The sequence below is a fragment of the Pelophylax lessonae genome (assembly GCF_965119305.1).
Source record: "Pelophylax lessonae genome assembly, chromosome: 1".
Taxonomy (NCBI): domain Eukaryota; kingdom Metazoa; phylum Chordata; class Amphibia; order Anura; family Ranidae; genus Pelophylax; species Pelophylax lessonae.
This window is the reverse complement of record NC_138768.1, coordinates 619,353,243-619,380,389: the sequence shown is the minus strand read 5'-3', so window position 1 is coordinate 619,380,389 and position 27,147 is coordinate 619,353,243. Positions and strand designations below refer to the sequence as shown.

Sequence of the window (27,147 nt, the reverse complement as noted above, 5' to 3'; positions counted from 1 at the left end):
CCCTCAAACCTTCAGAAGTATGAGATGAACCCCAACAACTTGGAAAGGTGGATCTCTCTCACACGTACCAACACAGACTATCCCCCAATTTAACTGATCCCCAAAGGTTTTTGATTAAATAGCGGAATAGAAAATATGATCCAAAAAAAGTGTATGTATATCACACGTACACAACCACACTAGGCCCCAATTACTATTGTTTGTACCCCTAAAAGGCTAGATGAGGAGTAGGGGGAGTATGGAACAGGCAGCACCCTCAAACCTTCAGAAGTATGAGATGAACCCCAACAACTTGGAAAGGTGGATCTCTCTCACACGTACCGACACAGACTATCCCGCAATTCAATTGATCCTCAAAGGTTTTTATTGAATAGCGGAATAGGAAATATGATCAAAAAAAGTGTATGTATCTCGCACGTACACAACCACACTAGGCCCCAATTACTATTGTTTGTACCCCTAAAAGGCTAGATGAGGAGTAGGGGGAGTATGGAACAGGCAGCACCCTCAAACCTTCAGAAGTATGAGATGAACCCCAACAACTTGGAAAGGTGGATCTCTCTCACACGTACCGACACAGACTATCCCGCAATTCAATTGATCCTCAAAGGTTTTTATTGAATAGCGGAATAGGAAATATGATCAAAAAAAGTGTATGTATCTCGCACGTACACAACCACACTAGGCCCCAATTACTATTGTTTGTACCCCTAAAAGGCTAGATGAGGAGTAGGGGGGGTATGGAACAGGCAGCACCCTCAAACCTTCAGAAGTATGAGATGAACCCCAACAACTTGGAAAGGTGGATCTCTCTCACACGTACCAACACAGACTATCCCCCAATTTAACTGATCCCCAAAGGTTTTTGATTAAATAGCGGAATAGAAAATATGATCCAAAAAAAGTGTATGTATATCACACGTACACAACCACACTAGGCCCCAATTACTATTGTTTGTACCCCTAAAAGGCTAGATGAGGAGTAGGGGGAGTATGGAACAGGCAGCACCCTCAAACCTTCAGAAGTATGAGATGAACCCCAACAACTTGGAAAGGTGGATCTCTCTCACACGTACCAACACAGACTATCCCCCAATTTAACTGATCCCCAAAGGTTTTTGATTAAATAGCGGAATAGAAAATATGATCCCAAAAAAGTGTATGTATATCACACGTACACAACCACACTAGGCCCCAATTACTATTGTTTGTACCCCTAAAAGGCTAGGAGTAGGGGGAGTATGGAACAGGCAGCACCCTCAAACCTTCAGAAGTATGAGATGAACCCCAACAACTTGGAAAGGTGGATCTCTCTCACACGTACCAACACAGACTATCCCCCAATTTAACTGATCCCCAAAGGTTTTTGATTAAATAGCGGAATAGAAAATATGATCCCAAAAAAGTGTATGTATATCACACGTACACAACCACACTAGGCCCCAATTACTATTGTTTGTACCCCTAAAAGGCTAGGAGTAGGGGGAGTATGGAACAGGCAGCACCCTCAAACCTTCAGAAGTATGAGATGAACCCCAACAACTTGGAAAGGTGGATCTCTCTCACACGTACCAACACAGACTATCCCCCAATTTAACTGATCCCCAAAGGTTTTTGATTAAATAGCGGAATAGAAAATATGATCCCAAAAAAGTGTATGTATATCACACGTACACAACCACACTAGGCCCCAATTACTATTGTTTGTACCCCTAAAAGGCTAGGAGTAGGGGGAGTATGGAACAGGCAGCACCCTCAAACCTTCAGAAGTATGAGATGAACCCCAACAACTTGGAAAGGTGGATCTCTCTCACACGTACCAACACAGACTATCCCCCAATTTAACTGATCCCCAAAGGTTTTTGATTAAATAGCGGAATAGAAAATATGATCCCAAAAAAGTGTATGTATATCACATGTACACAACCACACTAGGCCCCAATTACTATTGTTTGTACCCCTAAAAGGCTAGGAGTAGGGGGAGTATGGAACAGGCAGCACCCTCAAACCTTCAGAAGTATGAGATGAACCCCAACAACTTGGAAAGGTGGATCTCTCTCACACGTACCAACACAGACTTTCCCCTAATTTAACTGATCCCCAAAGGTTTTTGATTAAATAGCGGAATAGAAAATATGATCCCAAAAAAGTGTATGTATATCACACGTACACAACCACACTAGGCCCCAATTACTATTGTTTGTACCCCTAAAAGGCTAGGAGTAGGGGGAGTATGGAACAGGCAGCACCCTCAAACCTTCAGAAGTATGAGATGAACCCCAACAACTTGGAAAGGTGGATCTCTCTCACACGTACCAACACAGACTATCCCCCAATTTAACTGATCCCCAAAGGTTTTTGATTAAATAGCGGAATAGAAAATATGATCCCAAAAAAGTGTATGTATATCACACGTACACAACCACACTAGGCCCCAATTACTATTGTTTGTACCCCTAAAAGGCTAGGAGTAGGGGGAGTATGGAACAGGCAGCACCCTCAAACCTTCAGAAGTATGAGATGAACCCCAACAACTTGGAAAGGTGGATCTCTCTCACACGTACCAACACAGACTATCCCCCAATTTAACTGATCCCCAAAGGTTTTTGATTAAATAGCGGAATAGAAAATATGATCCCAAAAAAGTGTATGTATATCACACGTACACAACCACACTAGGCCCCAATTACTATTGTTTGTACCCCTAAAAGGCTAGGAGTAGGGGGAGTATGGAACAGGCAGCACCCTCAAACCTTCAGAAGTATGAGATGAACCCCAACAACTTGGAAAGGTGGATCTCTCTCACACGTACCAACACAGACTATCCCCCAATTTAACTGATCCCCAAAGGTTTTTGATTAAATAGCGGAATAGAAAATATGATCCCAAAAAAGTGTATGTATATCACACGTACACAACCACACTAGGCCCCAATTACTATTGTTTGTACCCCTAAAAGGCTAGGAGTAGGGGGAGTATGGAACAGGCAGCACCCTCAAACCTTCAGAAGTATGAGATGAACCCCAACAACTTGGAAAGGTGGATCTCTCTCACACGTACCAACACAGACTATCCCCCAATTTAACTGATCCCCAAAGGTTTTTGATTAAATAGCGGAATAGAAAATATGATCCCAAAAAAGTGTATGTATATCACACGTACACAACCACACTAGGCCCCAATTACTATTGTTTGTACCCCTAAAAGGCTAGGAGTAGGGGGAGTATGGAACAGGCAGCACCCTCAAACCTTCAGAAGTATGAGATGAACCCCAACAACTTGGAAAGGTGGATCTCTCTCACACGTACCAACACAGACTATCCCCCAATTTAACTGATCCCCAAAGGTTTTTGATTAAATAGCGGAATAGAAAATATGATCCCAAAAAAGTGTATGTATATCACACGTACACAACCACACTAGGCCCCAATTACTATTGTTTGTACCCCTAAAAGGCTAGGAGTAGGGGGAGTATGGAACAGGCAGCACCCTCAAACCTTCAGAAGTATGAGATGAACCCCAACAACTTGGAAAGGTGGATCTCTCTCACACGTACCAACACAGACTATCCCCCAATTTAACTGATCCCCAAAGGTTTTTGATTAAATAGCGGAATAGAAAATATGATCCCAAAAAAGTGTATGTATATCACACGTACACAACCACACTAGGCCCCAATTACTATTGTTTGTACCCCTAAAAGGCTAGGAGTAGGGGGAGTATGGAACAGGCAGCACCCTCAAACCTTCAGAAGTATGAGATGAACCCCAACAACTTGGAAAGGTGGATCTCTCTCACACGTACCAACACAGACTATCCCCCAATTTAACTGATCCCCAAAGGTTTTTGATTAAATAGCGGAATAGAAAATATGATCCCAAAAAAGTGTATGTATATCACACGTACACAACCACACTAGGCCCCAATTACTATTGTTTGTACCCCTAAAAGGCTAGATGAGGAGTAGGGGGAGTATGGAACAGGCAGCACCCTCAAACCTTCAGAAGTATGAGATTGTGTTCACTGTACCCCACAAAGATTGAGTTCACTGCACCCCACAATGATTGTGTTCACTGCACCCCACAAAGATTGTGTTCACTGCACCTCACAAAGATTGTGTTCACTGTACCCCCCAAAGATTGTGTTCACTGCACCCCACAAAGATTCTGTTCACTGTACCCCACAAAGATTGTGTTCACTGCACCCCAAAAAGATTGTGTTCACTGCACCCCAAAAAGGATGTTGTTCACTGCACCCCAAAAAGGATGTTGTTCACTCCACCCCAAAAAGATTGTGTTCACTGCACCCCACAAAGATTGTGTTCACTGCACCCCAAAAAGATTGTGTTCACTGCACCCCAAAAATGATTTTGTTCACTGCACCCCAAAAAGGATTTTGTTCACTGCACCCCAAAAAGGATGTTGTTCACTCCACCCCAAAAAGATTGTGTTCACTGCACCCCAAAAAGATTGTGTTCACTGCACCCCACAAAGGATTTTGTTCACTGCACCCCAAAAAGATTGTGTTCACTGCACCCCAAAAAGGATGTTGTTCACTGCACCCCAAAAAGGATTTTGTTCACTGCACCCCAAAAAGATTGTGTTCACTGCACCCCACAAAGGATTTTGTTCACTGCACCCCACAAAGATTGTGTTCACTGCACACCAAAAAGGATTGTGTTCACTGCACCCCAAAAAGATTTTGTTCACTGCACCCCAAAAAGATTGTGTTCACTGCAGCCCAAAAAGATTGTGTTCACTGCAGCCCAAAAAGATTGTGTTCACTGCAGCCCAAAAAGATTGTGTTCACTGCAGCTCACACACAGAAAAATGGATGTGGATCACTGACACCTGCCTATCTCCAATCCCACACCACACAGCAATATCGATTGTAGTTTGTAGAACACAGTTTCCCTAAAATTCAGCAGACTCTGTCCCTAACAGGATTGAGAAGAGATCGTAGATCAGGATTGAGTGCAGACCCCACCCCCCACACAGCAATATCGATTGTAGTTTGTAGAAGACACTGACCCTATAATTCAGCAGACTCTATCCCTAAAATGCCTACAACTCGCCCTGCCTAAACACTCCGACCTGTCCCTCAATTCTATCCGGACACAAATGGTTTTTTCCTGCCTATCTTTCCCTAATCAGCAGCCAGCACGTTGATGTGTGCTCTGTCCCTGAATCTAAGCAGCATAATGACGCCGCTGCGGCTGCCTCGAACTTATAAAGACTTGGTCACATGCTTCAGACGGCCAATCACAGCTACTGAGACATTTGCAGGCATGGCTGGGATGGCTTAAGGCACACCAGTTAAACGATTGTTGATTGGCTGTTGAAAGCCCGCCATGAAAAGAGCGCCAAAGCATGCAAAACCCGGAAATAAAACGACCGAACACGGATTTTTACCCGAACATACAGTAAAGTGTCCGTGTCCGTGTTCGGGTACAAAAAATCCAATTATTCGGTACGAACACGAATAATACAGTCCGTGTTCGCTCAACACTATTCTTAACTTATTGCTGCTTCAGATACTACAGACATTTCACATAACTTCTGTGCTTCCCTTCCCTGCATAATAAAGCGTCTGCAAGAGTGGATCATTTTACAAATTGAACTAAATGAAACCTTACCTTTTTGTGACCTGTGTTTTTAAATGTCACCATGTTGCTGATCCCCAGACATGGCGGTATCAGACACTTGCAGTTGTGTGGAAATACATGCTCCCCTACCGCATGTTGTGGTTCCTCCTGCTGGCTTCTACATCAACACAGAGCATACAGCTGCTGGGAGAAACCATAGTGCATGGCAAGGTAACGAATATTTAACACATCTGAAGTGTCAGATACCTGCAGCAGTCAGAGAACAGCAACTCGGTAAAAGTTTCAACCCACAATCTGTCGTAATGGGAAAGTATACAGCTTCTTGATGTACATGCAGGCTTTAGTTTACTTCCAACTCCATAGTGACAAAGGGACACTTTATGAGGTCTAATGATAAAAAAAATTGCTAGCCATTCATACATTGAATCTGGAGGCATATTTGTTCTGTGCGAAAGAGGCAAAAATTAATGTTGTTTAGGTTATTTTTTCTTCTGAACAAATGTTCTTTACTATGGGCAGAAGCAAAATATTGCATTAGGGCCACTAAATGGAGCTGATGAGCACTGGGATACATACATATAAAACAAGAGATACAATCAAACAATTTTTTATTTTTTTACCACTTCTGTAACGGAAGATTTTCCGCCTTAATGACCAGGCCATTTTTTGTGATTCGGCGCTGCGTTAATTTAACTGACAATTGCACGGTTGTGCGACGCTGTACCCAAATTTATGTCCTTTTTTCCCACAAATAGAGCTTTCTTTTGGTGGTATTTGATCACCTGTGCAATTTTTATTTGTTGCGCTATAAACAAAAAAAGAGCGACAATTCTGAAAAAAAAAACAACAATATTTTTTCCCTTTCTCCTCTATAACATTCCCAAACAAAAAAATTTAAAAATCAAATGTTTTCATCCTTTTGGGCCGATTTGTATTCTGCTACATATTTTTGGTAAAAAAAATCCTAATAAGTGTATATCGATTGGTTTGCACAAAAGTTATCACGTCTACAAACTAGGGGAAAGATTTATGTCATTTTTATTTATTCATTTTTTTTTTACTAGTAATAGCGGCAATCAGCGAATTTTAGTGGAACTGCAACATTGTGGCGGACAGATCAGACCCCTAACTGACATTTTTGACACTTTTGGGGGGACCAGTGACATTACTACAGTAATCAGTACTAAAAATATGCACTGTGCATGTTACTGTGATAATGACACTGGCAGGGAAGGGGTTAACCCAGGGCTGATAAAGGGTTAGGTGTGAGCTCAGGGGTTGTTTTCTAACTGTGGGGGGGATGGGTTAATGGAATCAATACTCTGCATTGGTTCCTGGGAGAACAATGGTCTGCTGTGTTTACAACAGCAGACTGCTGTTCTCTCTGCATAGGGAGCGATCGCGGGTTCCCGGTGGCAATCTCAACCTCCTGCCCTGTGGATTGGCTTTCCCCACTGGCGAGTGGGCGTATGCTCCCCCAGGATAGCTACTACGGACCGCCGTACAGGTACGGCGATTCGTGGGAACCTGCAGACCTGCTGCCGCAGTTATACGGCGGCTGTTCGGCAAGTGGTTAAACAGCAGGGGGAATTAGCAAATATACAGTATGTAACCAAGGACAATTTGCGTAGAAGAGAAAATAGCCTAAACAACATTCATTTTGACTAATTCACGCAGAACAATTCCTAATGCAAACTCACTGGATGAATGGCTATACAAATTTTTATTTTTTAGTATAACTAGACCATAGCAGAGTGTAATTTTTGTGCATCTGTCTCTATACTACAGGATTTTCTCCCAGACTGTGTTCCTATAAATGGCCACCTAGAAAAGTATTCATGAAAAGGGGGGAAGGATAGTCAATTAAAGAAGCTGTTATTCAAAAAGCCCAAGCCATGTTACTTATTACTATCATTAAATCTAATGGCCGTACAATTCCTTAGCCTACAACATACTTCTTGCCCATCATTTGTAATCACAGCAGGAATGGAAAATAAGCATTTGCCAGACACTCAAAATAGTAGCTGATGTATCTTACTGTATAAGAGTAACCTGAATACGATGATGTATTTTTTTTATGTTCCATGGTGTTGCTATTAAACAGGTATTGTTTGTGTCACAAAATCTCATTTACCTCCTTCCCTCTCAAATAAAAGTATAGATCCTCCTGTCATATGATGACAAATTTGCACACCTCCAGGCAATAGAATCCCTATGAAAAAAAGCAATCTCACATAAAATGACCCTGTCAGCACAGGGTCACTTGTAACCAAAACCATCATTGCCAAAAGATAAAGGAATATACTTTTCAGTGGTCTATGCCTTGAAACAAAACAATTTTTTTGCTCCCTTGCAGCTGCAAGTATTCAACTGGTTGAATAGGTCAAAGAATTGTTTTCCCTAAATCCAGTGGTTCCTCATGCTGGTTCATACACTATTTTACCAAAAGTTTTGGGACACCTGCCTTTACATGCACATTAATTTTATTGGGATCCCCGTCTGTAGGGTTCAATATTAAGTTGGCCCACCCTTTGTAGCAATAACAGCTTCAACTCTTCTGGGAAGGCTGTCCACAAGGTTTAGGAGTGTGTCTCTGGGAATGTTTGACCATTGTTCTAGAAGCGCATTTGTTGGACGAGAAGGTATGCTGTAATTCATCCGAAAGGTGGTCTATCGGGTTGAGGTGCAGGCCAGTCAAGTTCATCCACCCCAAACTCGCTCATCCATGTCTTTATGGACCTTGCTTTGTGGACTGATCCACATCATTTGGTGGAGGGGGGTTAAGGTGTGGGGTTGTTTTTCACAGGTTGGGCTTGGCCCCTTAGTTTCAGTAAAGGGAACAGTTAAAGTGTCAGCATGCCTAGACATTTTGGACAATTTCATTCCCCCAACTTTGTGGGAACAATTTGGGGATGGCCTCTTCCTGTTCAGCATGACTGCGCTCCAGTGCACAAACAAGGTTCATAAAGACATGGATGAGCGAGTTTGGGGTGGAGGAACTTGACTGGCCTGCACACCGCACTGACCTCAAACCGATCGAACACCCTTGGGATGAATTAGAGCTGAGATTGCCTGACCTCACAAATGTGCTTCTGAAAGAATGGTCAAACATTCCCATAGACACACTCCTACACTTTTTGGACAGCCCTCCTAGAAGAGTTGAAGCTGTTATAGCTGCAAAGGGTAGACCAACTCAATATTGAACCTTATGGACTAAGACTGGGATGGCATTAAGGTAAGTGCATTCCCTTCCTTTAGCAAGTATGGTTCTGACTACAAAGTGATCCAGTGCTGACAGTTTCTTTTTTAAGGATAACAAAAATGCTTCTGGCCACAAATAACCATCTAGGTGATTTACTAAGTTATTTCTGATACAAATACTGATCGTTTAAAGACCTGAATCGTGTACATTTCCTACAGTTATTACATCAGACTGCTGAGACTAGCATGCCTACTTATTTTAAAATGAAAGTCCTGTGAGCTACTAAATAAACTCACCAATGGGTGAGTTCAACTAAGCTGCTGATACTGCCCACACTTTCATAGATGGAAGAAAGAGTGAAGGTTGGATCAATTCAAAGCTTAGGCCAACGTCCCAAATGTAAAGAAAGAAAACAATGGGGAAAGGAATACCTTTAAAAGGTATCTCTCACAGATGTGCCATATATATATATATATATACAATTCTAAATAGAAACGCGCTAAGATTTTTAATAAACCACAGTGCTCAATGCACCAAAATCAACATGAGCTAAATCCAATAACAGTGCAACAAAAATATATATTTTAAATCTGTGCAAAACAATAGTGTGTGCAAAAAAAAAAAAATAAATAAGGAAAGTGATAATAAACACATGTAAATGCAATCTCCCATTAGCAGCTGCTGTATCCAACAAGTGCTTTTTGCTCCCAACTGGTGATCAGAACGAGTGCTCCACTTTTCATTAGTGCCCAAAATCAATCACCATGTCACCGCCAAGTGCTCCCCCCTCTAGGAATAATCTCACCTGAGGGAGTGTGATCGCTACACTTAAGTAGGATCAATGCATGCCTTTTAGACTCCATGGGCTTAGAAATCCCTCGCTGCTGCCTCCTCACCAATGGCTCATGATGATCCCTTATATCCAAAGTGCATAAAAAAAAAAAAAAACGAATATCCTCCATAAAACTTTGATTCATTAAATAAATGCAGGTTACTCACAATGGTTAGGTGCTTCCAGCGCACTAAGCTAAGACAAGTGTTTTTACTAACCTGTGTTTTGAAAATGCTGCTCTCTCCACACAAGACAACGATCAGATTCGCAGCCCCATGCTGGATGCAGATGTCGTAACCATCCTGGGGAAGTACTATTTAGAATTGCATGCCTAATTATTAGTCTGCTATAGACTAGTTAAGAGCTACAAATTTATAGTTTCCTGAACGTATTACTGAAATGCTTTAAAATTAATTGAGAAAAAGCTACATATGACCTCTATCAATCTTCTCCTTTCACAAAGCAATACAGGTGAAGGGAGCAGCTATAGTAGTAGGGTTTGGGGTCTAAGTAAATACTCGAAGCATAAGTTTAAAAATATTTTATTTAGAAAAGTTTGATCTGTAGGAAATAATGTAGGCAAAAGTTATTCACTAGGTTTAGAAAAGCAAGCAGAAAAAGTTATAACTTATCCATGATGAGGGAGATACATAAATTGAGGAAAATCAAAAACAGAAAATTCCCAGCTCAACTCACCAGATACATAAATTGAGGTACATAAAATGAAAGGGTAAATTAGCAATCATGTTTCATTTATTTATTTTTTTATCTATTTTTTTTTATTTTTAGCATCAACGATCTCATGAAGATTCAACTGCCCTAAAATATAGCTTCTATGAAGTGATAACAGCAGACCATACAGCTTCCTTGGAGTTACAAGCCCTACAGAAAAGATGCCTTGTCCCTGGCTGGTACACAATACATTTAGAACGATGGTTAACATACTTCCCACCTTCACAGGTAATATAACAGGGTGAAGTTTTTGTTGCACGTTTGGTCTAAAACTTATAACATATATGCACTTTGGTCAAAAGTATTTACAAACATCAGAAAGCTTTGACAACATAAACAGTTTAAACTGATTAAACACCAAAGCTACACTGTGATAAAAATGATATGAGATATGTAGACCTTATAAAACAGTGCAATTCAAAAACAGTACTAAGCAAAAATGGTGATAATGAATGAATACAATTTTGGTGCAAATGTGCTACATGTCTAGATGTTCTGTTTCTATCCAAGCAGAAAACCATCTACCTCAGAGGCAATGAAAAGTTCCTATCACTCCTCTCAGACTTCACAATCCAAGTCTCTGACTCAGTTCTGCCACAAGTCTTTTACCCTTGGTATCCAGGGGCTACAAATTAGAATTTTAATCTCTGTCTCTGTCCGCTTTATGTCCAATTACCCATCTTTTTTGCAAAGACTAGCAGACATTCCCACTGTTGTGACTTAGCTCTTCGGTGAGGGGGTCATAGTCATAATTTAAGAAGAGGAAAGGGTGTCTATTCAAACCTGTTTATTGTTTCTGAAGGGTCAATGATGGCATTCACCCCATACTGGATCTAAAGGTTCTCAACACCCTTCTTTGGATTCAAACATTCTTTGGGGAATCTACTTCCCTTCACTTTCTGGCCTCTGTGGACTCAAGGATGCATGCCTACAAGTCTCTGTCTTTCCAGAACTTTATTGTCTCCTATGCTTTTCTGTCTGCACACAACATAACCAGGCTGTTGTCTTTTGTACTGTCTATTGCACCTCAAGTATTAACAAAGTTGTTGGCCAATGTGCTTGCTCTACTTTGCTTTCATGGTATTACCATTTTGGGATATTTGGAAAACTCTTACTGAGGGAACAGTTAGCACAAGCCCAATCAGCCACTGTCCTACAGAAGTTTGGATGCATCCTGAACCTCCAGAATTAGCGCTGGAGCCTACTCATCGCTTGAACTATCTGGGCCATTTCTTAAGTATTTCTATGTTTGGACTTTACAGTCAGAAGCCAGCCTACCTTCTATTTTTGCAAGAGGGTCCTGACGTTGATGGTAGCCTTCATCTGAGGCAATCACAACTCAGCATTCTCGGTGGATTTATTAAAGGGAAAAAACTGTGCACTTTGCAAGTGCAATTGCACACTTTTCCCCCAGAGCTTAGTAAATGTGGTAAAGTTTCACTTTGCAAAGGATACCCAATCAGGTGTAAAGAAAAAAAAATTGATTTGGCTTTCAAGTGATTGGATTACCACATTTACTAAGCCCCAAGGAAAATGAGTGCAACCGCAGTCTATTTTCCTTTAGTAAATTCACTCTTATGTCTGCATGGGACAAATAGGTTACATCTCTGAATCATCAAATTGCAAGAATCCTTCCTGCCAGCCTGATGATTTTGGGAGTTCTGGAAATCTTCTTGGTGCAAGGCACTAGGTCAGTGGAAGGAGCTCATCTCCGGATAAACGTTCTGGAACATTCTCAATTATCTTTTCAATGCTGTACCTCTGAATCCTCCAATTCAATCAGTTACCCAATGGCTAACATCAACCACCAGGAAGGAACAAGAGGTCTGACAGATCTAAGAGAAGCCAAGCAGATTCTGGCTTCGGGTGAACTTCACGTTTTACCCTTGTCCTCCACACACAAGTGGGGCATTGGTCAGATGACAGAAGGACTTTCTTAGTTGACAACATTTGACTCAGAAGAATTGTCTTTGCATGCAAAGGTGTTTCAGGGACTTCATCACAGGTAGGGGATACCGCACATTGACCTTCTGGCCTCCAAATTCAACAACAAGCTGGCCAAGTTTTTCTCCAGGTCCAGGGATTCTATGCCTTTCACAGTGAAAGCGAACCCGGTCTATGCCTTTCCTCCACTGCCACTCCCTCCTTGCCTGCTCCACAGGATCGAGATGAAGGCCATTCTTGTGATTCCCATTGCACCAAACAGGTCCCAGGAGGATGTGATACATGGACCTTATCAGATTCCTTGTAAATCCTTGGTGGGCCCTCCTAGATTGTCCAATTCTTCTGTTCCATTAGTTGGTTTACCACCCTGCTTCTCAGTTACTTTATCAGCCTTGATGTTGAAACCCAGGCCCCAAGGAACAGGGGCCCTCTGGATTCCATTAACCTTATGCTCTTAAAAGCAAGAAAAATCTACTTCTAGCAAAGTCTACAGTTGCACCTGGAAAGTCTTATTCTCTTGGTGCAAGACAAGAAGATTCCATTCCAGAAACGTTACTGCATGATGAATCCAGTCTTGTCGGTTGGACTTGAGTACCATCAAGGGTGAAATGTCAGCCTTAGCAGCTATATTACAGAGACCTTTTCCTTCTCAGTCCTAAGTCATACAAGGTGCTGCTTATTTTGTTCCACCTGTACTTTACTCAGTGACTCCATGGGATCTCAATCTGGTTCTGTAGGCACTTCAAAGATCACCCTTTGAACCCATTAGGAGTATTAGTTTGTCTGTATTATCCACAAGGTTGACTTTCTTGTTTTCATCAATTCTGTGAAAAGAGTTTCTGAGTTGGTGTCTAGAGATGAGCAGATGGTTCAGTCCAAACCTGTTTGGACTGAACTTTGGATGTTTAGGAGCCAAATGTTTGCCCATCTAGCCCTCTGTCTGGAAGGAGCCAAGAACCATATATAGAAGTGGTAGTTCTACCACTCTGGGAATTCCCACCATATAAGCAAAGGGGCAGGAGTAGCACTGACATTGCTTTCCAAGTATGGTGACTGGCCATATTTTGGCAATGATGTTACCACTTTCCCAGCCTATTTCCTTATATAACTGAAAACAAGTCAGGTAGCTGTCATTCAGCAGAGGGTAAAGGCGATGGACTGGCCAAGCATGTCTCCAGACCTAAACCCTATTGAGCATCTGTGGGGCATCCTCAAATGGAAGGTGGAGGAGTGCAAGGTCTGTAACATCCATCAACTCTGTGATGTCATCATGGAGGAGTGGAAGAGGACTCCAGTGGCAACCTGTGAAGCTCTGGTGAATTCCATGCCCAAGAGGGTTAAAGCAGTGCTAGAAAATAATGAAGGCCACACAAAATATTGACACTTTGGGCCCAATTTGGACATTTTGACTTAGGGGTGTACTCACTTTTGTTGCCAGCGGTTTAGACATTAATGGCTGTGTGTTGAGTTAATGGAAGTCAATGCAAGTCGCCTCCAGGTCACCCCGAAGTAGTACAGGACCCTTTTTCTAAGTCGGAGCGACTTGTGTCGCTCCTATTAGAACAGCTCCTGTACTACACAGTGGGAGCGACGGTGCACGACTTGTCAGGATGACCAAGTCACCTGACAAGGCGTGCCAGTGTGAATGTACTCTTATACAAGTTGTACAATCACTACTTTACATTGTGGCAAAGTGCCATTTCTTCAGTGTTGTCTCATGAAAAAATATAATAAAATATTTACAAAAATGTAAGGGGTGTACTTACTTTTGTGAGATACTGTATATACAAATTTGACTTCCAATGATCATGAAGATCAAAAGGTATAGTACCTATTGTGTCCTTAAAAGCCACCAATGAGGCTGCTAGATATCAAAATGCTAGATCCAGAAAGTCCCAATATTCAATAAGTCCTGTCTTGAACCATGATGGCAGGCGGAATGGGTACTTGGACCTCCAGGATCTAAATTAACTGCACTGTACCATACTGTGTTCTGCGTGAGTCCTAATAAGGAAACCCAGGAAGGCAAAAAGGTGCCACTGGGCTATCACACCAAGCAGATGCCAATAGAAATATGTCAAAATCCCAGCCTAACTATGTCCAGGTGCATGTATAGTCACTCATCCCCCAGGCTTGCCTCCAAGGAAATAAATCAATGCTGCTAAGGCTGAAATTTCACCCTTGATGGTTTTCAACTGCTGTATGCACAGGTCAGGACATGCTACATAACATTAAGTTTGCTTGATACATATTACAGTATTCAATGCCCTCATGGGCCATGTATAATTGTCAAATATTACAAAGTGTTAGGTGCAGCACTTGCAATGAATAAACAAGTTATTTGACACTGCTATCCCTGTATATCTTCTTACAGGACTGAAGGGGAAGGCTTGAGGTATGCAATACGTAATAGAGATATCAATATAGACAAAAATTATATTTTTATATAGCAATTAATATTTACAAAAATGGGTCGAAAACCAAAACTGCCATTCAGTCTAGGGGTTTGGTGACTTCCATGTTCCAAATCCATCTTGTCTCTCTTTGGAGGACCTGTGTAAAATGTTTCTTCTTTCTTTGATAACCCATAATCTTAATAAGTTCACATCTGCATTGTGCCATCTGCCATTGCCAACTTGTTTCGAAAATCTGAAATATACCAAGGGGTGATTTTAAAAATCACCAACCGCGCCTAGGAAATTGGTGCTACTAAATAATAAATTATATTAATGATAATTATAAACAGTGGGCTACTAGTCCTAAAAACACCATGTGTTTGATAGTAGTAAAAAAACAAGGGGGAGTGGAGGACAGCGCTCACAATTAAATAAATATTAAATGAATTCTAGTTTTTTACAAATTAATAGTTAAATAATCAAATCAAAAGTGACAGTGCAAGTATCGCAATAAAGTGACAATGCATAAACCTTGAATATATATATAGTGACAACACTTATGTGCAACAAATGCAAATGCAATATTTGCAACAAGAACAAAAAGTGCTAGCTGAAGGTGCTTTTTAGAGGGGGGCCATTTCCCCTTAATCACAATTTGTGCTATATGCAGGAAACAGTCCTTATGTGCAAAATGCAAATGCAATAATAATAACTCAAATTAGTCCTTGTGAATTATAAAGTGCTCGGTGCTGTGAATAAAGGTGTCTTCTTACGGTGAGGTAGCAAGAGGGAAAGGAATCCACCACCAGATAGATAACACACTTACCAGATGACCCCTTGGGGTCTAGCCTTGGTAAGTGATATACTGTAGGAGGTCTCAGAAAGGATGGACTTCCGCACAACTTCTAATGGTAGTCTTAAACACCCAAGGAGACTGGTAGATTCTTCCTTCACTGCTTGTGCTGTCAGATCTGGATGAAGCTCTTTGTCTTGAGGCAGAACCTGTGCCTCAAAAAATCTGTTCCTCAATCTATATGCTTCCTTCTCAGAATGTGGTACTTCTCCAGAAATAACGGTGATGAGCAAGTTGGTAGCTTCTAAAGAAAGCCATAGATTATAAAATTTTCTTTTTATTCAACCAGGGGTGGAAGGAAAGAAAATCCCTTGATTCCCTCATCAACACTGACTGTTTTGATGGGGAAATTGAGGGATTTTCTTTCCTTCCACTTCTCCAGCAGCCCTATTGTATTCTGCCAGAGGTGGGGCCTGTGGAGCCTACCCTACCTGCAGAACTCAATGATCACTGCTGCCAGCTATATCCGCCAGCAGTAAATGCATGGAAGAGAGGGCTGGTTGTACTGAAGTCAATCCACAAGTCTGCCCATAGACAGATCGAAAATCAGCCGGCTTTGAAAGTCTTAAACATTATAATAGTCGGTTATCTCTGTTATGGTTATTATCTGTTGAAAACAACAGGGGTGACATAAAAGAATGATTAAAGTAGTGTATGTTCTACTACTGTTGCCAAATATGTTTTGTTGCCATGAAAGTTGAGCTAATCTAGGCAATACTGCTGCTTGTGCTTTGTTTGATATGGAATAATTAGTGGATCATATTGGTTCACTGTTTTATCAACAGTTCTATATATACTCTTTGTTCAGCTTTTCATAGCTGAAGGTGAAATTAGTTGAAATTTATGCTAACCTTATTATAGTTGCTGGCTGCCAAGAGCAGGTTTATTTATACACATTTGGTTCATCAATTTAAGTAAATTAAAGAACTTATCGATCCATAATGGCAACCTCCCCTGGAACCCTCAAATACATTCAACCACATAAATGGCAGCTCCACTATACCAAATAGATGCAAATTAAAGGCTAATGTGTTTCTGCCAGGGATTGTGTCCCAGTAGTTGTAGATTCCAGGCAAGGCTGTCATTACGACTTGATAAGTTCTCTCATTTATTTATGTTTCTGATTGTTTTTATTCCTTTTTAATTATGCCTCTATGTACTTTTTTCTGGGTGTTTGTCTGATTTAATTCAGACCATTATTTTTTCCATTAACAGCTTTTGTTTGTGAAATAAAATCGGTTTAACATAATCTACACTGCTCAAAAAAATTGCACACTGTGAAAACACATCAGATCTCAATGGGGACAAATATCAAGCTGGATATCCATACTGATATGGACTGGATAATGTGTTAGGAAGGAAAGGATGCCACATGGTTTGATGGAAATGAAAATTATCAACCTACAGAGGGCTGAATTCAAAAACACCCCCAAAATCAAAGTAAAAAAACATGATGCAGCATGCTTTTCCATTTTGCTGAAATTTCATTGCAGCAACTCAAAATGGTACTCACTAGTTTGTATGGCCCCCATGCTTGTATGCATACCTGACAATGTCGGGGCAAGCTCTTAATGAGGCGACGGATGGTAGCCTGGGGTATTTCATTCCAGATCTGGACCAGGGCATCACTGAGCTCCTAAACAGACTGAGGTGCAACCTGGCAACGTCGGATGGACCGAAACATAATGTCCCAAAGGTGTTCTATTGAATTTAGATTGAGTGAGCATGAAGGACCATTCAATGGTATCAATTCCTTCATTCTCCAGGAACTGGCTGCATACTCTCGCCACATAAGGCCAGACATTGTCGCACACCAGGAGGAACCCAGGATCCACTGCACCAGCGTACAGTTTGACAATGTGTCCAAGGATTTCATCCTGATTTCTAATGTCAGTCAGGGTGCCATTGTTTAGCCCGTAGAGGCATGTGCATCCCTGCATGGATATGCCTCCCCAAACCATCACTGACCCACCACCAAACAAGTTGTGCTGAACGATGTTACAGACAGTATGACGTTCTCCACGGCTTCTCCAGGCCCTTTCACATCGGTCACATGTGCTCAGGGTAAACCTGCTCTCATCTGTGAAAAGCACAGGACCCTTGTAGTGGACCTGCCAGATCTGGTGTTCAATGACAAATGGCAATCAAGCACCACAGTGCCGGGCAATGAGCATAGGGACCACTAGAGGACGCCAAGCCCTCAGGCCACCCCCAATAAGTCTGTTTCTGATTGTTTGGTCAGAGACTTTCACACCAGTGGCCTGATGGAGGTAGTTTTGTAGGGCTCTGGCAGTGCTCATCCTGTTCTTCCGGGCACAAAGAAGCAGATACTGGTCCTGCTGAAGCACCTTCTTACGGCCCTGTCCAGCCTTCCTAGAGTAACTGCCAGTTTCCTGCCAAATACAAAACTGGGGAAAAACAGTCCAAGAAAAAATGAGTTGGAAAAAAAATTTCAGTGGCCTCCACCTGTAAAGCCAGTCCTGTTTTGGGTGTTGTCTCATTGTTGCCTATCTAGTGCACCTGTTGTTAAATTAACACCAAAGCAGCTGAAACTGATTAACAACTCCCTCCGCTACTTAACTGACCAGATCAATATCCCAAGAGTTTAACTGACTTGATGCTGTACTCTGATTAAAAAGTGTTCCTTGAATTTTTTTAAGCAGTGTATATTAGTAATACATGTGATGCAGACATGACAACCTGGGAGAAGAGCCTATAGGGTAATAAGCAAGTGGCACATGCTGGTGTGGCTGGACTGGTTAAGGAGTATTGCTTAATGTGCATAGAAAAGGGTCTTACAAAATGCATAAAGGATAGTAAAGGAAGTTGCACAGTGCAAACAAGAACAAAGGCCAATAATTACTTCCAGAATGCAAGAGATGCAATGACCTACTGATGATTGCACCCAGTGTACAAAAACAAGTGAAGTGGCATAATGTCCTTACACACAGAATAAGAACATATACTAACCATTTGCTGACCGCATTATATATATATATACTGTACATTGCAGTTTGCAAGTGATTTACCAGGATTATGGCTGAATCTATCAGTCATTACCATGTTATTTTTTTCAACCAATCCAATGATGGAGCCGGCTTGTCACAGAGGCGATAACAGACTAGATCCTCTTTGATCGCCTCTATGGCCTTGGAGGACCAGAGTGACGTCATGATGTCACTTCCAGTCCAGGGTGGAAGTAAACAATTTTTTTTTAAAGCAAAATATCATATTTTTTTGGAGCTATTGCTTTTGAAGGTAAAGGAGAGATTTGGCGTATTTTTGACCCCAGGGCTCTTCATAAAGAGGACTTGTCATACTTATTTCTATTACAAGGGATGTTTACATTCCTTGTAATAGGAATAAAAGTAATAAAAAAAAAAGTAAATAAATTAAAAGGGACAGTGGAAAAATAAAATATAAAAATAAAAAAAGAAGAAAAAAAAAATTAAAGCACCCCCATCCCTGTATGTTTGCTTCCAGAAGTGAACACATACGTAGGTCGTGCACGCATATGTAAACTGTGTTTGCATCACACATGCGAAGTATCACCACGAACATTAGAGCAAAATCAATAATTCTAGTGCTAGACCTTCTCTGTAACTCAATGTAAACATTTTTAAATTCGTCACCCATGGAGATTTTTAAGGACCATAGTTTATCGCCATTCTACAAGCATGCGCAATATTACAGCGTGACATGTCAGGTATCTATTTCCTCGGTGTAACATAATCCTACATATTTTACAAAAAAAGTTAGGGTATATATTATTTTTTATTTTTATATTTATTAAAGTGTATTTTTTCCATAAAATTGCATTTGAAACACCACTGCAAATACCATGCTACATAAAAAATTGCAACGTTTGCCATTTTATTCCCTAGGGTGTCTACTAAAAAATAAATATATAAGGTTTAGAGGTTACTGATTTAAACTTGTAAACAAAAAGTGCCAGAAAAAAGACTGGTCTTCAAAAGAGAAATCAATCGGAAAAAAAAGAAAGAGAAATCAACCAGCATAAAAGAAAATAAAAAAATCTATACTGAAAATTACACACTGTATACAAATAACATGAAGCAGTACTGTAAAATAAAAACAAATAGGACAATTATATCAAGTGTGTAAATGTTGTCATCACTTCATAAACAGTAACAAAAACAGCAAAATACACATTTAATGTTTTCTTGTCTGTGAGGCTTTTTAGTGTATACATGGTATTTACGCTCCGTTTCCACTACCGCGGCTATGAAGTCGTGCTACTTCTAGCGCGACTTCGTAGTGAAAGTTGTTTGCGGCTTTCAGTGCGACTTGTCCCTCATTATAGAGGCCCAAAAGTAGTGCACAACCAACTTTTGAAGTCGCCGCAACTCAAGTCGCGGCAGTGAAAACGGGCCAGATTGAAACGAATGGCTTTTGACTTGCTGTGCGACTTGACATGTGTCAAGTCGCACAGCAAGTCGCACTAGTGGAAACTGAGCCTTAACCACTTGCCGACCGCTCACATGGAGTGTACTGCGGCAAAGTGGCTCGTTATCGTCCAGCAAAGTAAACCTACGTCGCTGTACTCCTCCCCTTGTGGGCAGCGCTCGTGCGGCGCCGGAGGCTTGCTCCGGCTGTACTCAGACACAGCGGGAGTCGGGCCAGGGGGAGAGAGGCGGTGATCACCGCCGCTCTTCCCCGATCGTCATTGATCGAGTGAGGAGATCCGCCCGCTTGTGTAAACAAAGCGGGCGGATCTCCTATGTGACAGGCAGGGCATAGCTGAACCTGCGATCTGTGCCTGTGTCACACAGTCCCCTCCCCCCACACATGTCAGTAAGCACCAGGCATATATTTAACCCCTTGATCACCAATAAAGTTAACCCCTTCCCTGCCAGTGTCATTATTACAGTAACAGTGCATATTTATAGCACTGATTACTGTAGTAATGTCACTGGTACCCCCAAAAGTGTCAAAAATGTCATTAGGGGTCCAAACTGTCCGCCGCAATGTCGCAGTCCCGCAAAAAAAAAAAAATTGCAGATCGCCGCCATTACTAGTTAAAAAAAAAACAATATAAATGATTAAATTTCCCGTAGTTAGTAGCTGTGATAACGTTTGCGCAAATTATTGCGATTTTTTTTACCAAACATATGTAACAGAAAACAAATTGGCCTCAAATGTTAAAAAAAAATTAATTTACATTTTTTTTGGGGGGTAATTTCAGATAAAAAAAATGTGAAAAATATAGTTATTTTTTCAAAATTGTTGCTCTTTTTTTGTTTATAGCCCCAAAAGTAAAAATCGCACAGATGATCAAATACCACCAAAAGAAAGCTCTATTTGTGGGGAAAAAAGGACATAAATTTAATTTGGGTACATTGTCCGTTAAATTAACGCAGTGCAGAATCACAAAATATGGCCTGGTCAGGAATGGGGTAAAATCTTCCAGTCTTAAAGCGGTTAAAAATATGCTCATTGAGAATTTTTTTGTCAAAGACATGTAGCTAAATGCATTTTGGCCTAAATATATGACAAAAATTGAATATATTGGATATTTTTTTACTGTCGAAGTAGAAAAATATTGTTATTTTCTCAAAATTGTCGCTCTTTTTTTATTAATATCACAAAAAAAAAGCGCAGAGGTGATCAAATACCACCAAAAGAAAGCTCTGTTTGTGGGAAAAAAGAACGTAGATTTGGTTTGGGTACAGCGTTGCATGACCGCGCAATTGTCAGTTAAAGTCGCACAGTGCCAAGTTGCAAAAAGTGGCCTGGACGTAAAGCAGGAAAATCCTCCGGTCCTAAAGTGGTTAATTGTATGTTGTAGTTCAACTCTTATGCCAATATACTTAAAATAAAACTTCAGACAAGCATCTGACTAAACAGTTAAAAAAAGGGGTAAAGCATAGGATCTAGCACAGTTTAGTAAATGTTATTAACACACTACACTTACCTAACATCTAATTTATAATCCATATTTAGTTTGCTATCTTGATGTTGCTCTTCAAGTTATGAAAAATAAAACACTTGAAAAATTGATACTAATTAGAACATTTTGTTATTCTAGCTGTTAATTATTGATGGACAACATCTGAGGAGTGATCCAGCTATTGTCATGGATGATGTTCAAACATTTCTAGGAGTCTCTCCTCATTATAACTATTCAGAGACTTTAACGTAAGTAAATTCTCTTTTTGCTTTTACTTTGTATGATGAGGCACCATTAAACATTGACATAAGTAGCCTCGGCATCATTACGTATATCAAATGAGGAGTGTCGCATAATTCAGTATTACTATATATAACTTATGGACAATGTCTGCCTTGTTCAGTCATTGAAAAATATGTTCATTGCAGTCAAAACTGTGCTTTGGGAATAATTTGAAAACTCAGATCTACTTCACTTTCAAAGCACATTGTGTAAAGTGCTCTCCAGAGGAATTAAGGAAAACATTATAATGTAAGTTCTGCAGTTATAAAATCTAAGAAAAATGAAAGCAACTGGGCTGCCACATGATTAATTTGGTGAAATGTGTACTTAGCTTTAGCCAGGACATGTGACATCTAGCTAGTGCTGATTGATAGGTAGACTGGGAAATTCTAAAGGTTTTACCTCTCATTCTCCACTTAATTATTTTACACAGACATGGTGGAATAATTATATGTCTGCAATGCTATAATTAAAATAATATATAATTAAAATAAGGGCAACTTAAGGTTAATCATAAGCATATAAACTTGCTTTCCAATTAATGCAACTATTAAATGCAAAGGGAAAAATACTTATTATAGATGATAAAATCCAAGAAATTCATTTTAACTATAGTTAAAAATAGGTAAAATTTTGCAGCTGAACTCCAGGAAAACAACAAAATGCAGGTAAATGTATATATGTTAAAGTAGATTGAAAACATACTGGGACTTTCCAGGTGCTACGTAGATGTATTTCACTACACGTTATATTTATTTAAAATCTTTCATTTTATTGGAATAATCACACATAATAAAAACTTTCTTTAATTTTCTCACAATACACATTTTCCCAAATGATCCTGCTTATCTCACCTATCAGACCATTACATATATCAGTACGTTATCATTACATATATCAGGTAGATTCAGTGGGGTTGATTTACTAAAGGCAAATATAATGTTCACTTTCCAAGTGCAGTCGCACTCTTTTCGAGAGTTATCCCTTGAGCCTAATCAATGGGGTGAAGTTATGCAGACTTTCATAATGCAATCATGCAGATGTAGCACCCTCCTAGTAAGGTTAGTCAGATGTTAGGTAAATTTAGTCTTTTTGGCTCCTATGTAGCCATTGGAGCTTTTGCTGATTTATTTTGGCTGTTTTGGGCTTCACAGGCTGCAGGTTTGATTTCTGCCCTCTGCCTTTCAGAAAGTTCTGGAACATAGGAATAGAACAAAGCAAATGGGCAGCATGAATATTTATGGTGCTGCAGCCAATCCCTGGGGAGGTGTTCCCAGAAGGTGACTAAGGAGCACATAAATATTATGAGCTGTAGAAGAGCCGTGTCTGTTCAGGGGATTCCACGTGTTTAGCTGGGGGTAGCTACCCCCCTACCACCAGCCGTTCTGCTGTTCCAAGTTGCTGTTTATCTAAGTCCCAGCTGTGGCAGAGTGGGTAGGGGGGGCTACATCTGATCGGGAATCCTGAGACTTCATATAAGGATCCAGTCTGCATAGCTTCACTGGAAGGCACCTAGAGAAAGCAGAATGGGCACATCTGCTCTCCTGGCCTTGTGAGTACTGCTTTGCTTATTAAAAAAGAATAGTGCGCAAATGCAAAAGAAATAACTACCAAATCTGAAGACAATCCATAAATAAAAATGGGGGTTTGGTCCCACCATATGGCCATATCGTGCTCAAGCCCACTACTGCGTCAAAGTACCCCATTATCAGTGGGTCCTACACTATCCATGAAAAAGAGATGAATCCAGCCATTCTAACCCTTGGAGATAATACTCCTTGCTGGGAAGGATGTGCAAATGCACTACAGGGGACTCCTCCTATATCCAATTGATGGTGGACACTGATTGAGTACAGGTGTGTGTGGGGGGGTGGGGAGGGTTGCTCAACCTCGATAGTCTGGTCAGACCGAATACATAATAAACAGGCAAAAAATTTGGGGGAGCATACCCATGTATTTCTAAAGCTGCTGCAGCTATGAACCAAAAGACATGTATATTAAAAAAGAATAGTGCGCAAATGCAAAAGAAATAACTACCAAATCTGAAGACAATCCATAAATAAAAATGGGGGTTTGGTCCCACCATATGGCCATATCGTGCTCAAGCCCACTACTGCGTCAAAGTACCCCATTATCAGTGGGTCCTACACTATCCATGAAAAAGAGATGAATCCAGCCATTCTAACCCTTGGAGATAATACTCCTTGCTGGGAAGGATGTGCAAATGCACTACAGGGGACTCCTCCTATATCCAATTGATGGTGGACACTGATTGAGTACAGGTGTGTGTGGGGGGGTGGGGAGGGTTGCTCAACCTCGATAGTCTGGTCAGACCGAATACATAATAAACAGGCAAAAAATTTGGGGGAGCATACCCATGTATTTCTAAAGCTGCTGCAGCTATGAACCAAAAGACATGTATATTAAAAAAGAATAGTGCGCAAATGCAAAAGAAATAACTACCAAATCTGAAGACAATCCATAAATAAAAATGGGGGTTTGGTCCCACCATATGGCCATATCGTGCTCAAGCCCACTACTGCGTCAAAGTACCCCATTATCAGTGGGTCCTACACTATCCATGAAAAAGAGATGAATCCAGCCATTCTAACCCTTGGAGATAATACTCCTTGCTGGGAAGGATGTGCAAATGCACTACAGGGGACTCCTCCTATATCCAATTGATGGTGGACACTGATTGAGTACAGGTGTGTGTGGGGGGGTGGGGAGGGTTGCTCAACCTCGATAGTCTGGTCAGACCGAATACATAATAAACAGGCAAAAAATTTGGGGGAGCATACCCATGTATTTCTAAAGCTGCTGCAGCTATGAACCAAAAGACATGTATATTAAAAAAGAATAGTGCGCAAATGCAAAAGAAATAACTACCAAATCTGAAGACAATCCATAAATAAAAATGGGGGTTTGGTCCCACCATATGGCCATATCGTGCTCAAGCCCACTACTGCGTCAAAGTACCCCATTATCAGTGGGTCCTACACTATCCATGAAAAAGAGATGAATCCAGCCATTCTAACCCTTGGAGATAATACTCCTTGCTGGGAAGGATGTGCAAATGCACTACAGGGGACTCCTCCTATATCCAATTGATGGTGGACACTGATTGAGTACAGGTGTGTGTGGGGGGGGGGTGGGGAGGGTTGCTCAACCTCGATAGTCTGGTCAGACCGAATACATAATAAACAGGCAAAAAATTTGGGGGAGCATACCCATGTATTTCTAAAGCTGCTGCAGCTATGAACCAAAAGACATGTATATTAAAAAAGAATAGTGCGCAAATGCAAAAGAAATAACTACCAAATCTGAAGACAATCCATAAATAAAAATGGGGGTTTGGTCCCACCATATGGCCATATCGTGCTCAAGCCCACTACTGCGTCAAAGTACCCCATTATCAGTGGGTCCTACACTATCCATGAAAAAGAGATGAATCCAGCCATTCTAACCCTTGGAGATAATACTCCTTGCTGGGAAGGATGTGCAAATGCACTACAGGGGACTCCTCCTATATCCAATTGATGGTGGACACTGATTGAGTACAGGTGTGTGTGGGGGGGTGGGGAGGGTTGCTCAACCTCGATAGTCTGGTCAGACCGAATACATAATAAACAGGCAAAAAATTTGGGGGAGCATACCCATGTATTTCTAAAGCTGCTGCAGCTATGAACCAAAAGACATGTATATTAAAAAAGAATAGTGCGCAAATGCAAAAGAAATAACTACCAAATCTGAAGACAATCCATAAATAAAAATGGGGGTTTGGTCCCACCATATGGCCATATCGTGCTCAAGCCCACTACTGCGTCAAAGTACCCCATTATCAGTGGGTCCTACACTATCCATGAAAAAGAGATGAATCCAGCCATTCTAACCCTTGGAGATAATACTCCTTGCTGGGAAGGATGTGCAAATGCACTACAGGGGACTCCTCCTATATCCAATTGATGGTGGACACTGATTGAGTACAGGTGTGTGTGGGGGGGTGGGGAGGGTTGCTCAACCTCGATAGTCTGGTCAGACCGAATACATAATAAACAGGCAAAAAATTTGGGGGAGCATACCCATGTATTTCTAAAGCTGCTGCAGCTATGAACCAAAAGACATGTATATTAAAAAAGAATAGTGCGCAAATGCAAAAGAAATAACTACCAAATCTGAAGACAATCCATAAATAAAAATGGGGGTTTGGTCCCACCATATGGCCATATCGTGCTCAAGCCCACTACTGCGTCAAAGTACCCCATTATCAGTGGGTCCTACACTATCCATGAAAAAGAGATGAATCCAGCCATTCTAACCCTTGGAGATAATACTCCTTGCTGGGAAGGATGTGCAAATGCACTACAGGGGACTCCTCCTATATCCAATTGATGGTGGACACTGATTGAGTACAGGTGTGTGTGGGGGGGTGGGGAGGGTTGCTCAACCTCGATAGTCTGGTCAGACCGAATACATAATAAACAGGCAAAAAATTTGGGGGAGCATACCCATGTATTTCTAAAGCTGCTGCAGCTATGAACCAAAAGACATGTATATTAAAAAAGAATAGTGCGCAAATGCAAAAGAAATAACTACCAAATCTGAAGACAATCCATAAATAAAAATGGGGGTTTGGTCCCACCATATGGCCATATCGTGCTCAAGCCCACTACTGCGCCAAAGTACCCCATTATCAGTGGGTCCTACACTATCCATGAAAAAGAGATGAATCCAGCCATTCTAACCCTTGGAGATAATACTCCTTGCTGGGAAGGATGTGCAAATGCACTACAGGGGACTCCTCCTATATCCAATTGATGGTGGACACTGATTGAGTACAGGTGTGTGTGGGGGGGTGGGGAGGGTTGCTCAACCTCGATAGTCTGGTCAGACTGGTCAGTACTGCTTTGCTGCAAGATCCTAGTGATTGTGTACTATTGGGATTGCTTGACCTCGTAGTTCCTCTTTTGAGAGGTACATACTGTAGCTTCCTATATTTTATGATGGGAGAACAATCATCTGAGCCTAGGACAAGTTGTTTCCCTCCTGAAAAGTACATACCTTTGGCCTCTTCTTTTCTCTTATGGGAAGATTGTACTCTGACCTGAACAGAAAACACAAGAACTGTTCCTAAAGTTTGCACCATAGTTAAGAGTGTCTTCTTGTTTTTGTTAGTGGTTCTGGAGAATCCTATACCCTACACCCCATCCAATTTACCTAAAAAAATTAACACAAAAAGGACATCCTCTATACTGCTCCCTATGTCATTGTGCCTGGGCTGTGCTCTGTGTTTGCTGGCAGCCTCTGCACTAATGAGAGTGAACTATGTCCTGGAAGTGTGCAGTGACTTTGCCTTTGACCATTATAATCATATAATCAGCTCTCTCTGG

General features: G+C 41.1%; 1 protein-coding gene across 3 annotated transcripts in view; it reads left to right on the top strand.

Moving 5' to 3' along the window:
• LOC309561575 (bifunctional heparan sulfate N-deacetylase/N-sulfotransferase 4-like) overlaps positions 1–27,147 on the top strand; it is a 565,820-nt gene that overhangs the window by 513,363 nt on the left and 25,310 nt on the right. For all 3 annotated transcript variants that reach the window (XR_014225581.1, XR_014225582.1, XM_082265564.1), the window contains exons 11-12: positions 10,429–10,599; positions 21,614–21,723. Coding sequence is in view for 1 of the 3 variants with exons in the window: in XM_082265564.1 (XP_082121690.1) it covers positions 10,429–10,599; positions 21,614–21,723 (281 nt within the window). In the remaining 2 variants the exon portion in view is untranslated. The remainder of the gene's footprint in view (positions 1–10,428; positions 10,600–21,613; positions 21,724–27,147) is intronic.